Source organism: Centrocercus urophasianus, unplaced genomic scaffold (genome assembly GCF_019232065.1).
Source record: "Centrocercus urophasianus isolate 14NV4802_14NV808 unplaced genomic scaffold, USGS_Curo_1.0 seq_13, whole genome shotgun sequence".
Lineage (NCBI taxonomy): Eukaryota > Metazoa > Chordata > Aves > Galliformes > Phasianidae > Centrocercus > Centrocercus urophasianus.
The window spans coordinates 52,850,670-52,865,195 of NW_024884475.1; the positions used below are offsets into that span (position 1 = coordinate 52,850,670).

At 35.9% G+C, this 14,526-nt stretch overlaps 1 protein-coding gene across 2 annotated transcripts in view; it reads right to left on the bottom strand.

Moving 5' to 3' along the window:
- Window positions 1-14,526, bottom strand: part of GRID2 (glutamate ionotropic receptor delta type subunit 2) — a 685,769-nt gene that overhangs the window by 274,032 nt on the left and 397,211 nt on the right. Inside the window, exon 3 of one of the 2 annotated variants that reach the window (XM_042812757.1) lies at window positions 7,669-7,953. The exons of the other annotated variant lie outside the window; for it this stretch is intronic. Within the exon in view, the coding sequence (XP_042668691.1) occupies window positions 7,669-7,953 (285 nt within the window). The remainder of the gene's footprint in view (window positions 1-7,668; window positions 7,954-14,526) is intronic. 2 annotated transcript variants of the gene reach the window in all.

Genomic DNA, 14,526 nt, shown 5'->3' on the forward strand with positions numbered 1-14,526 from the left:
TGCAGGGAAACCATATTTTTGTGTACATGATGTACCAGATCTCCCTTGTAGATCCCTACTACTCCTTATTGGTGTTCAGGAGCGTGAGGAACCACACTATCCTGTCCAGGTAAGTGGCAGGGAAAGTGACTGCCCTTGCAGCCCATTGTGGTTGTAGAATAAGCATGACAGTGTGTGCAATCATCTTACTCAAGACACATTTTTCTTTGAGGGCACCTCAATCTGCTCCTCAGAAATTTTTTTGGTTGATTGTAAGCATGCACTATAGCAAAAGGAATGTTTTATGAGTGGATTAGTTATGTGAAAAGTGCAAACTTTGAAAATAACGCAGTTAAACTATGATTTACACATACTGCAATGAATCATTTACCACTTTTTCCTGTCTCTCTTTCTCTTGACTGATTAAAACAGTGTCAGAGAAGTTTTCAGTTTATAAAACTATGCGACACTTATGGCAATAATAGGGTCAACTCATGCCTTCATTCCAGCAGTGGTATAATTTCTTCAAAACAACATGCAAAGTACTTTGTTCATCTAGCTGCCAAAATAACCACTAAACTTTAACGCTGCTGAAAAGACACCACAATCATATTAAAAGTTAAAAAACACTTAGCAATGTAGAACAGTACAAGGATCAATTATTTTCTGTTGAGGCTTGCAGTCTGCACAGGAAAAATGAAATCTCACACATTAGCAAAACCTCAAGATAATATCTCAGTTCCAGAGATTACAACTACACAGGTACCAGGAAAGCATCTACAGCTTGATTTTGACCTCAACTTTGAAGTTCTGGAAAATTTGATATTCAATTTTTACTAACACAGCACAGAAGATGCTCAGACTGAGCCTTCAGGATCTTGAACAACTCCATCTTAAAGGAAATCAACTTGAACAAAGGATAATCTTCTCTTACCATTCTACATAATGACGCATAGCTCCTGGAATGAATTTCCCTAACAATATCAAGGTAAAAAGCACAAGCTTGGTCACTGTTCCACTGGAAAAATATAATACAGCAGCCCATTCTTCTCAGAAGTGAATAATTTTAGGGACTGCTACAATATATATTCAATTTTCAGCGGTATGTCAATGAGCAAAAGCAAGTTATTGCTTGAAAGTTGTGAGAAATGAAAGTTCTCACAAACAGCTGCCAGTTTGCAATGTAATTGACACAGTACAGTTACATAGATGAAAAATACATGTTCCTTTCCCTGTCTAGATGATGTAATACATACTAATGCAAAAACAAAATAGTTCAATAGGAAGTCTGAATTAATTATATGTTGTTTATTGAGACACAGTGATGTAAATGAGTACAAAAAGTTGGCAAAGAACCAGATGAGTAATAAACAGATTTAAGACCGTCTGGAGCTGGACTTGTAAATATTACAGTCATCAGGCAGCTTGGGGTAATTATGAGCATTTGCAATTGATTACAGAGAGTGTGATCCTTTTATGAATCTTTATTAAACCTGCATTAAAACTTCAAATGATTTGAAAATGTTATGGTTTCAAGCACATATTTGCCTATGGTCATCATGTATTTCCTTCTGGAAAATATTTATGCAGGCAAGCATCAATGGAATTATTTGCTTTACGTGTTTTTGAAAGGAGACACTGGGAATCTGGGGCCTGTACTCACAGGTGTGCATCAGCTACAAGAATCAATCCTTTTACAACTCTTTCTGCAAAGAGTTCTGCCTTCTGAGTTCCATGTATGATATCTTCTTTTCCATGATCTTTAAAGTACTGTACACCTATGTTATCACATTGTGCCCAATATATTTCTAAACCATCCTGGGATAATGTCTTAAATTCATAGTTCTGCAGACCTGACTACTCTCCACCTTGAACTTTTTTTTTTTTTTTTTTTAATAAATATTTTGGGTCCTTTCCCAAAATCCTCCATCAGATTGAGACACATTTTCCTGCTGCAAGCAGGCAGTTCATCACTGCCTTAATCCTTCCTCAGTGCATAAATAACTTGAAATTGCTGAGAGTGAAATACGAAAGTAAGTTCTGCAACTGCCTCACTAACCTCCACCTTTCCTTTCCAGTGAAGTTTTCAATAATTTATTCAACCTCAATTTGCAATGAGACTGCTTCCTTCTGCTTCATGCAGTGAATCCCCCACATAGCAGCCTCATTTTTTATAATTTAAAACAGTTAAAATTAAATTACCACTTAAGTGACCAGCAAATATCCACTGCTGTATTATGCAGTATTAGTAGCAAGGTGAAAAAATGCGAGCAGAGATGTATTAATCCTGGAATCAGTAAATACAATGTAAATCAGCAACCATGCTTGAATTCAGAAGGCATATTAGGTTGAAAAACAAAAGATTAAGTGAGAAATTTGGACAGAGAAGTGGGATTTCTAAAATTTCTATTTGCTTATAAAATACAAAAAGAGTTTAAAATATTACTCACTACTTCAAAAGAGAATACGAAATATGGCAAAACTCATTCTCCAGAAACAATCTTACTCCCTTAACATTTCTAGATAGAAAGATTACACATTTTATCCGCTTTGCTACCAACAAAACATTAAAAATAAATGTTTCCAAACAGCAAGTCTTTCTCCCTTTCATCTCAAACTCAGAAATACCTACGCTGTAAATGGCACAAAATTCACAATTATGTTCTTGCAGTGATTGACTGGATTCTTCATAAAAAATTTACTTCTACAGTAAAGTATCTACGTCCTCCTGGAAAATACAGTGAGCTGTACACTGCCTGAAAAGAAAGACATGAATTGCAAAAGCTTGCACCTTGTTGCTACACAATAGAATAAAAATAATTATATATATTATATACATATATTCTATGTCAGTTTTGATGCTTACGTAGTCTAGGTGCTCACATTCAGATCTCACATTATTATTTCATTTGTTTTCCTCTCTGATTTAACATCTGCCCAGAAACACTGTAGACGTCTCCCCTCTGGAAATGTTTAAGGCCAGACTGGTTAAGGATTTGGGCAACCCGATCTAGTGGGAGGTGTCCCTGCCTATAACAGGACGTTTGGAACTAGATGGTCTTTAAAGATCCCTTCCAGCCCAAACCATTCTAAGATTCTTACATGCATAAGGGCTTTTTTTCTTATCAGTACCGGCCATGGTCAGATTTTGGTCCATAGTGTGTATGGATTTGCATTATTTACTGTTACAAACTGCATTTTGAACCTGAGATCAGCAAGTAAAGGTGCAGTAACTTGGTTAAGCTCGTTCAAAAATATTTACATATGTCAGTAGCTCTTCTCACTAACCTGAACATAGCAACTCACAGAGGTCTAAGGTTTACATTTGCATTCTCTGTCTGGAAGTAACTCCACTGAACAAATTGCTGACAGTCCTAAGGACAAGATCAAAGGCTTAGTGGAGGCTTAAAGGAAGATGCAGAACTGTCCTCTGCAGCATGGTGATCCTACTGCTTCAGCTTAGTGCTGAAGAACAAAAAGAGTAGGAGCTGATACAGCCTCTTAAAGTACATTTGGTTTGCACATGCTGTGTGAATAGTACTTTTAATAGCAGCCTGAGAAAGGCTTCAATTCACTGGATAATTTTGTTGCATTTCATGCCACCTATTATTGAACTGTGCAGAAAAGCCATCTTTAATGGTATTTGCAAAAGCACAGCATTGTCCTGAAACACTTTTAATATTATCATATAAAGTTGGACTAGATGATCTTGTAGGTCGTTTCCAACCTTGTAATTCTATGATTCCTTCAACAAAATCAAGTTTCCTGTTTTCGGTAGGATTTTACCTTGTTTTACCTCAAGAAACAATACATGCTGAATAAAAGGGGACTGACTGCATTAAATTCACTTGGAGTTAGACTTAGATCATCCCAAGCAGAAAGCAAGAATGAGGGGAAGGAGACTCACTCTGATTTTGTAAGTTCATCTCAGTTTATACACTAAAGGTAAAGCAGTAAATGAAACACAAATACCACCTAAGTCTGGTTAAGTTAAAAAATTCTCTTCTCTCACCTCTTCACCCACTATCCATACTTCAGTTCCTCAGCTGTTACTGGTAAATTGCAGTCACCAACAAAGGACAAAGGTTTGATACTTTCTTTTGGTTAGTTTAACTACGTCTATAACAACAATAAAATATATTTATTATTATTATTACCAAGGTGTGTGTGTCATTTTGTTTGTTTTAGAAGCCAGCCTAAAAAAAATCTTACTTGAGAAAATAACTAGCAGTTAAGATTCGTATGTCAGTTATTCCAGAAATGCATTTCTGCATGCCTTCTTTAACACCCATCACTGTAAGAGTGGCTAAAATAACAGCTTCCTTCAAAAAGTAACTTTCTCAGTTGATAAAGGCACTTTGAGTAGACTGGAACCTTCTAGCATTAAGCTGGAAGAAGTGTTAAAATGTTACAATTGAATATACTTGTCTGCTTCTATTCAAAAGAGGTCTGTCATTTTTACAAAAGGCTAACATCCAGCAAATAACTCTCCGCCCTGCAGAAAGACACATTTTCAGCTATAAATAATTCTTTCATTCTCTGATAATGAAAAAGAATCTATGATAGATTGCAAGTTAAAAATCAAAAACAGTTCAACTGAGAGGATTAAAAAACAATTGTATTTATAAATTGTCACACAAATGGTTGCAACCTCTTTTAAAGGTGCAAGGAACCTGGTCTAGTAGTATTTACTTGGGTATGAGCCTAATTTTATTATTGGAAAAACTATTGCAAATATAAAAAGCAATTTTTTTCACATATCAAAAATATTCCCAGAAATGATTTCAGGAATACAACTGAAGTATTTTGTACTAAATTGTTAAATTTAATCACCAAAGTAATTTCTTAATAAAAAATTCTTCTTACTGCCATAACTACTCTGACAGCTTTTCCATATTTTCTGTAGCAACAAACAGGAAAAAGAAAAAAAAAAAAAAAAAAAAAAAGGAAAAAAATTATCAGCAAAATCTATACTTCTATTAATTTTCAAGTGTCATTTAGTGCTATGGAAATATCACCTCATGATATGATATCTATCTTGAGAAAACAAAATCACATTAAAAAAAAAATATTGGGGTAATAAATAGCTCTGCTTGTGCAGGTGTGAGTTCTTCAGAGGACCAAATGATGTGTTTTGCTTTAAACAAATAATACCTTCCCTATTAAAAGGTATGAATTTAATACTAATGCAAGTGCTGAACTCCCTCCTACTTTAAAGTTAAATAATAAATGTTACATTAAAATGTCTAATATTAACTGCTGCTAGCAGTTAAAGGCAAAACTTCCAATCTTCCATTTGAGCCCAGATATGTATGAAATGAGAGAATAAATAAATCAAATACTGCCTCAGATCCTCTCAGGCATGTTGAGGAAGGGGAACAGTGGCTTCCACAGGGAATTGCAACCACATTTTGATGCACTTTGACGCATTGAACTCTGGGATGCCTTGCCTGGGGCTGAACACCCAGTCTTGATTTCACTCCAAAGCAGGAACAGAAGCCAATGCCCCCTTCCTTATGCTCCTCTGGAGCTTTCAGGCCAACTTGCTTGTATTAAACTAAAACTGATAGTTTTTTATTTTATTTTATTTTATTATTATTTAGTTAGTATTACTATTTTGCATGTAAAGGCTCATCCAAATAAACTACTTTCTCAAACATCACAATCACTGAATAATTGAGCAGGATTGATCTACTAAAAGTAACTAAGTCCTATCTCCAGCTCAAAGCAGGATGGACACTGAATTCAGATTTCTTCACTCTATAATCCATAAAATAAGCAATCCCAACTCCTCATTTCATGCCTTTAATGCCTTTGCTTTCTCCATCCTGCCCTCCATGCAAACCCTTCTCTGGTCAACGCAAAACCTGGGAAGAAATAGTGTTCTGCTAACATACTGGAAGTGCTTGGAATAAATCAAGAAAATGGCAGGAAGAGGGGAGAGAACAACACATATCAATATTCGTAATAAGCTACTGGCAAAATTGTTCTTTAGGGTCTGCTATAAAAATCATGCAATCAGAGGTAAAAGGAAAACTAACAACATAGATTAAAAACTGGCTAACAGAATTAAGAACACACAAAATATTGTGTCAAGCCTGATGCTATCACCTGAATAGAATAGTGTTAAAAGATGGACAGACCTCTTAGTACATATTAAATGCAGGTTTTTTTTCTGCATCTTTTCCTGATACATGAGATAGTGATCACTGATGAGAGTCAGTTTACCAATTTGTCTAGTTCACCACAGCATTACTTGTCTACTTAAGAAAGAACAGAAGATGAGGGAACACAATATCTGCCACAAGTCATATCTGGGGTTGATGTGTCACTGAAATAGCTACTTATCTGAAGCTTATTCAGGCATCTGCATTATGTGATTCTCATGATTCTCATTATTCTCATGATCCTCATTATGTAATGAGATTCCTATCCAGAAATCAAAGGACAAAATGATCTGGATAATTTAAAAATAGTGTTTATAAATACAATTATGGAAAAAAATCACTAAAGATTAATTTTTAAAACAAATACATGCAAAAAGGCACTCTTTAGCTGGCAAAACTATAGTCCTCTTTATAACTACACAGGTACTTAGCTGCATAAACTGAGAAAATGTGAACAAAATTACTCTACTGCAAGCTTTTTGGATCAGTGTTTATGTGCATGTTCCTGATCCTACGGCTGGCACTTTCAGGTGCTGGTTTGTTATAAATAGAAATTCTCCTATTCATCATTTTGTATAGTTCTAATTTAAGAATTTATTGGGTAGTCAGGGAACAAAAAAAATCAATAACACCTGACCTGAATGAACCAGTTATTATTATGCACAGCAAATCGCTGAAGTTTGCATTTTTCAACAACTTGAACATTTAACTTTGAAAATAAGTTTTAAAATGTTCATCCAAACCAATCATGATTACTTATGAATAATGGATGTGTCTGAACAAAACAAGTCTGGTTTCAAAGCAATTTTCCATAGAAAAAGATGATGAAATTCGTTAGACAATGCACCTCTACTACAGCCATCTATCTAGCTCTCAGTTGCAGAAGATATCTGTACTAAACTTGGCTGAATCACCAGGCAGGATGGCACCGTCTGACTTCTGATGCCATCGTTTGTGTCATGCTTACACAGTCACTGTCAACTCAGCACTTCTCAGGAACATTGAATGCACCAAAAAAGAAGGCAATATCATCTTCTCTAGCCCTCCTTCTCAAGAGCTTCGCTCTATGTAAGTTCTCTCTGTAAGTTTCACATTTACAAATAGTAGCTTATTCTTGCTGAGGTATCTGTCCTATATTCACTGCTGCCTCAGCTTCTTGTTATCAAACGTAAGCCTATAAAAGATGAGAGATTCACAACACAAGAAATAATTCTACAGAATATGAAATTTTACATGTTAACCCTTGAACTATCATCTCAAAAAAAAAAAAAAAAGACACTTGCTAAGTTTTTTTTTTACACTTGAGAAAATGAATTTCTCTCTTTATCAGCTAGCTAACACAGAAATCATCAAATTAATCTGTAAATATCAATGTACTTTAGAATGTCTTGAGAACTGTAAATACTGACAGAACCACAAATGTTCAGAAGGAAAACATCATAGCAGAAGATGATAAAAATATAGCGTGAACGCTTTCCACAGAATTCGGGATTTGACAGAAATTACTCAGTTAACTACTTACCATAGTCATTATCATAAAAAATGATGAACTTCTGCCAGGCATATTCTGTGATCACTCTCAAGATGACATCATTTAAGTAGACAGGGGGGCGGACAGAGAGCGTATAGTCATCATTGCGGTTGCTCCTGGTGAGCCCACAGCTGCTTCTTGGCGTTCCTCCTGTTGAGCGCTGGATGAAGAGGTGAGGGATGTGCATGGCATCTGCCAGTGACTGCAGGGAACCTGCTGATGTGCAGCCAATGGAGCTCACAAGGGCCAGGATGCCTTGGTTCATGAGGTCACAGGCTGTAAGAAAACACAGTAAAGTTCTAGATGAGAGCAGTTCAGTGTACAGGGCCTATTTTTGCTGCATTCAGCCTATTTTGCTGAAATGCAGACACTGGGCACTGAAATACAACATTTTCAATCAAGGGAAACATGGACAAAATTTTGTATGTTGAGTAAATCATGAAGTCATAAGGTTTCTAGGTTCCCTTTCAGCTGTCTTGGAGTGAAAGCTGAAAGATTTCCTCTTTCACCTTGCCCAGAAGTGAATTATGTATTCAGAGTCGAAGCTAACTCCTGGACTTTTTGAGAAACCTTGAGAGCAAATTCCAGCTACCAAATTAACGTGACTTGCCAAGTAGATAAGCACTTTTCTGTCTAGCACAACAGCTCCATAGATAGCATGGATAGTATCATAAAGAGAAAACCTGAAGAAATAGCAAGTCTCACTGTCAACTTAAAAAAAAAAAACAAAACACAGAACGGGATTAGATACATTAACTTTGCTAACCAAATAACAGAGTTGCTATTGGCTTTTAAGAGATGTATGAGATAATCTTATTTAACTTATCCTTTTGTTATGTGTTTTCTTTTCCTTATAAAAAAAAAAAAAAAAAAGAAAAAAAGAAAATACTTTCAAAACTCAATGAACAGTTTTATGTATTCACTCTCCTCACTTCCTTAAGAAAGACATGGTGTTGCTTATACAAAAAGCACCCTGTAACTAATTGTTCAGTTAATGATAGCTGATTTATGAGCAGACAATCTGAAGTACTATACAAATGACAACCATATTAATACCAGAGATGTTTATCGTGATTAATGTTAATGCAATCAATAAATACCAAAAGAATTAACAATGATTAGGTCTGTAATTCTGAAGAATTACCCTGTGAAACAAAGCAGAGTCAAGTGTTTGAGAGCTTGAATGAGGAAGCAATACAAGCTTGTAGCATAATTCCCCAGAGTACACCCAAAGCCAAATTCTGAAATACTCAGTTTGCCACTGGCAAAGCTTTATATGCACTTACTCTGTATGTGCATGTGGAAATTAGATAATGGGATAGTAAATAGAACCACAGAACCATAGAACAGTAGTATGCATTTACCTACTCACATCTTGCAATTACTTGTCTTTCAGGAATATTCTATGCATATGACAGGTGCGAGCAAAGAACAGGAAATGAACATAGGAGAATATATTCCCTTAAAAATATAAAAAAAACTCTAACAGCAGACCTGTTGTCTTATATCATGTCTTACAATGAATAATGTTTTACTCCACAAACACTTATTGATTGAAATAGGAATATTTACAGCATGAGGAATGATTCAACTTGATTGAAATAGGAATATTTACAGCACGAGGAATGATTCAACTTGAATGGAGTAACTGCAATCAGGCTCATGGGGAGCATGACTTTCTAGTCCAAGGATGGCACTGGAGATCTTAAATGCAGAGAAACCTTCTTAGAAATACAGCACACTATTCTCATTAAGATAGTGAGATATGGAACATGATACCAACGAGGCTCTAACTGATACAAGCACCTCATGCAGATGAGAGGATAACTGCTCCCACAAGTTTTCCAAGTGTTCCTTTGTATTTGCTTTGAGCATACCACAGCTTTTGGGCCAGCTGCTAGGCTTTAGGTTAAAGCTAATAATGGATTACTAACACTCATAACTAATCTTCTCCAGAAAGTTATTGAAAAATATCAGTGCATCACAAGTTTCTAATATGCAGAACATCTTAAAATTCTCATAGGCTATCCACCTACGATGCTACTTGTTTACATTTCTCATCATCCTCACTCACAGGAAAGGAAGAAGTTTGTCACACTGTTTAGCAAGTTTCTGAATCTCTCTCCTGATACAGTTTTTTTCCCAAGATTACTACTATTTCTAAGCTGCATATTCTGATGAAAATGCTACTGCTTGAGAAAAAAAAACAAACTACTTTTATTGCTATATTGATCAATATCCATCAACAAATACCTAGAGCTATTTATATTTCAATAGTTATCCTTCCTGCTAAATATCGATGAATAAAATCAATGCTAGATTTCGCAGAAGTCTGCTTTAATTCAACAAAAATGTAGTACTAGAAAGTCCCAATACTACCCAATTAAATAAAATATGGAGTGTGACATCCCTGTTTCTCAGACATATTTAAAAATATATCTGAGTCAGCCCACATTGCAAAAAGTAGCTCAGAGATGTGTACATACACAGGCACACTTTCAGACTGAGAATAATCAGCACACTCACTGTAACACCAGATAGTGGGAAATATGTTATTGAAACATAAAGGGGAAGAAAGCAGCAGGGAACATTTAGCTCCACAGAGTCAAATGCTAATATCAGCAAACAAAACGTATAAAGGCTTAAAACCTTCTCTCTTGACACCGAACCATGTTCATTTGTTACAATAGCCTCAGGACTGAAGCTGCCCATTTAGATCTTTCTTCCATGGTATGTTTGTGAGAACTGTACATGCTGGGGTTGGAGCAATATGCACTTAATTACGCTTGCAAGTTGAACTTATTCCTGTATACTTAGGGATTGTACTATGTGATACACAGAGTTAGGTGCTGGAAAAAGGGTTGTTATCTCAGAAATAGTTTTTCTAGAGAATTAGTGTACGGGTTGCAGAGATCACCTCTGAGTCAGAATATGACTATTATTTTTTAAACAGAAACATAATTTCTATAATATATATAAACAGAAAATAAAGCTTATACCTTATAACAGAATCACAAATGTCATACTAGCACGTACAATATTTGTGTATTGCTTAGCCAAACAGAAATTCTATTAGATCCAGCAGAACTTACTTGGTAAAATGTGAGACTGAGTTCTACATGCTTTCTTAGCCCCTTTTCTCCTCCATCATCAAAAGCTTAGTTGAATCCTTCACCAAGTAATTAAAATCTTGCCACTGTATCTTAACAATGCATTAAAAGCTCTAGTTCAAACAACCTGGAAACGCTGTTTGCGCTTTTTTGAACTTGAAATATTGAAGTTATATTTTACCCTGTGTTAAAAAAGAATCCATATGCACACAAAATTACTTAAATGGTAGTTTGCCTTTCAACACGGATACACTGAAGTCACTACGATCTTAAAGATTGCATTTCCAAGCTGACACTTGATCTACTGATACAATCAGTTTTATTAGCTTACCACCAAGATACAAAAACATTGATGCATCTTTTAAGGCCTCGCTCAGGACAGGAAAAATGTCAAGTTCAAATAGACTTACATACTCTTCAATTGCAAACTCAACAGTGAAGGAACAAACACTACTGTTTCACAACATGAATTATCTCTACACAGAAGCTGTACAGACATTAACTCACCCTCCTAAGCACCAGGTAGCAGAAGCTACTGAAAATTGTATCTACAACAGCTGAAATTATAAAACTGTCCAAAGATTTTAAAATATCATGTAGAGAAAATATTGAATGCCTACAGAACAATATAAAATGTTTGTCTATTTTAGATATACATATTGACTCTCTTGTACAACCCATGCTTGTATACACACTCAGATTTACATTTCACTCCTCAGTTTATTTTGACTTTCTCTAAATGCAAAGTTACTGAATTTCAAACACTGATAGCCTGATTGTCAATTAAAAATTACAACATCTTTAAAAATCATTATTTTTGAGTAAAATCCCTTCTAATTCAGTTCGGCATGAATAGCAGAAATACTAAGTCACAGCCTGAACCAGTAATTGAGCAAGCAGGTGGGAAGGCAGGGCCAACTCAGGGCAGCTCAGGTGCATGCAATGTACCTGAGTGAGCAGAAGGGGTGGAGTCAGGATCCACCCCTTCCCAGACCTCACCTAAGGGTTGGCAGTGTATCAGGGTATCTTGTTGTACATCTCTGCATACATTCCAAAAGTAAGCAGCTTTTGTCCTTTGCTTCTGTGTCTATGGCTGCTGCATTTTGTCTTGCCCTCACTTGCTACAGCCTAGGACTTTGCTACCCAGCTAGCATTGCTGTACTTTCCATTGCATTATAACATTACAGCATGACATGTAAAAAAAATAAAAACCTAATTTTGTGTTCAATATAATATTTTTTGAAGTAAAGACCATAGCCGCTGCAATTTAAAATAAGTAAATTACATCTAGGATATTAGCTTATAAAAGCATTTCCAACAAAGCAGAATTTCAACAGCTATAGTTACAAATACGTCCTTAAAACATTTATTCTAAGAACCTAACATTGAATCTGTTTTAGAAATAACTACTGGTTGCTATAATTCAGGAAAACAATTAACTCCCATAATTAAGACCAAGCTTAAAAACACATGTATGAATGTGTAAGAAATAATAAAAAAGATTACTAAGATTTAACTCTTGCAATTTGTGACAGTTTTCTTTCTCATTTTTCACTTTTTTTAATAAAAGTTATCATGAGATCTCTTGTCTTCAGTAATGGCCTTACTTTAAACTCATTTAATTTGCTGAATGCACAAAAGCAACTACCTGATGAATCACTGCTTACCTAAAAGGTTGCTCAATTTGCTCCCCATTTCAACACAACAGCCAGGAAACATTCACTCAGGTCAGAGAGAGAGTCATTGAGTCACCCAGGTTGGAAAAGATGTTAGAGATCAAGTCCAACCACAACATAACCATACTACCCTAACAACTCTCTGCTAAATGTTGTCTCTGAGCACCACATCCAAACTGTTTTTAAACACACCCAGGGATGATGGCTCAACCATCTCCCTGGGGAGCCTATTCCAGAGCTTAAGAACCCTTTCTGTAATGAAGTGTTTCCTATTATCCAACCTGAACTTGCCTTGGAGCAACTTAAGACCATTTGTCCTTGTCCTGTCACCTGTCATCAGGGAGAAGAGACCAACCCTGCTCTTGCCGTAAGCACCTTTCAAGTATTTGAAGAGACCAGTAAGGTCTCACCCCTTCTCCTTCAGTTGCTCCTTGTAGGGAATATTCTCCAAACCCTTCACAAGCCTTATTGCCCTTCTTTGGACCTGCTCCAGCACCTCAATGTCATTTTGGTACTGAAGTGCCCAAAACTGAACACAGTACTTGAGGTGAGGCCTCACCAATGCCAAGTGCAGGGGCAGGATGACTTCCCCAGTCCTGCTCACCACACCATTCCTGATAAAAGCCAAGATACCATTGGCCTTCTTTGCCACCTGGGCACAATGCTGGCTCATATTCAGCTAACTGTTCATCAGTACACCAAGATCCCTTTCCATCAGGCAGCTTTCTAGCCATTCTTCCCCAAGCCTGTAGGGTTGCCTGAGAAAATACATCCCCTGAAAACTTGAGTTTTTTTCCCCACACATTACATGAGAAAAGTACTTGCAGATTTATTAATGCAATCTGAAAATTAATCAATTCTTCCATAATCCTGTTTGTACTAATCCAGATCTGGAGAAGGATAAACACCTGATTTAAGGAGCAAAATTCAACATGAGGTGATTTGAACACCTGAAAAACATATTCTAAGAAATCAGAACTTCTACGTAATTTTTATAAGCTGTTGTTTCTTGTTTACTATCAAAACAATATGCTGCTGACTGTTCTAGAAAATTTTGCTTAGTTTCAGAATGCTGATGAAGATGGAGCAACAATAGAGTGCAAACTCCTCCTTGTGAAGACTAAGGAAAAACGGTAATGCCTTGATTTCTTCTACACAGATGTTCTCCTCCCTCCAGCAAGTGGTCACACTAACCACAAAAGTAGTTTTTTGTCTGTCATCTTTAAAGTGTACCAAAACATTCATGAATTCATTGCAAAAACATGCTCACATAGAAGAAAGAAGCCATAAAGTTACATGAAGTTCAAAAGATAAAGTACAGTCCTCTCCAGTGTTTCCAATCCTAGAGCTTAGTCTCAAATTTTCAATAAAAGTTTTTAGTCACTTTCAGATAGCAATTCTGCTTTAGAAAATTCTTCCTTCATAATACAACAGTTCATCTCAGTCTTAGAACTGAATTATTTGGAAATGAGTGACAGCATATTTTTAACATATCCTGAAAACTAGTCAGAAGGAAATAGCAGTAAGATCTGTGGAAAAAAATAAGTATTATTCAGTATACCTTAATTTTTCTCATATGGTTACAGAAAGCCGCTTCATCTGCATTTTCTCTGTAAACATTAACAAACTGTCCTCCCCACTACACAACTCAGACTGCCAGCAGTATTTGAAATTCACTTGCAATTGAAGTGTAAGAGAATTTAGTTTGTTTAGACTCTAAAAACGAACTTGTATTTAAGTTTTAACAGATGAGCTTGCTATGTTTTGAAGTTTCTTTGGGAAAAATAATCCAAAATGCTCATTTCTAAAGAATAAATTATAAGGGTAGAAAACATTATCAGAAAGAGCATTTGCATCTCTGGTGTGCAACCAGTTTTGGATGTTTTCACTAACAAGCCCACTGTGAAGTATTTTTTGGGGTCAGACTTCCTTCCGTACAGAGGCTCTACCAATTACAGTAACACGAAATCCACCACATTAAAATTTAATTCATCTGAGACTTGAAAAATAAACTAGAAATCTCACAGGTCTGGAGGGAAGTAAGACCTCTACAAAATGTCATT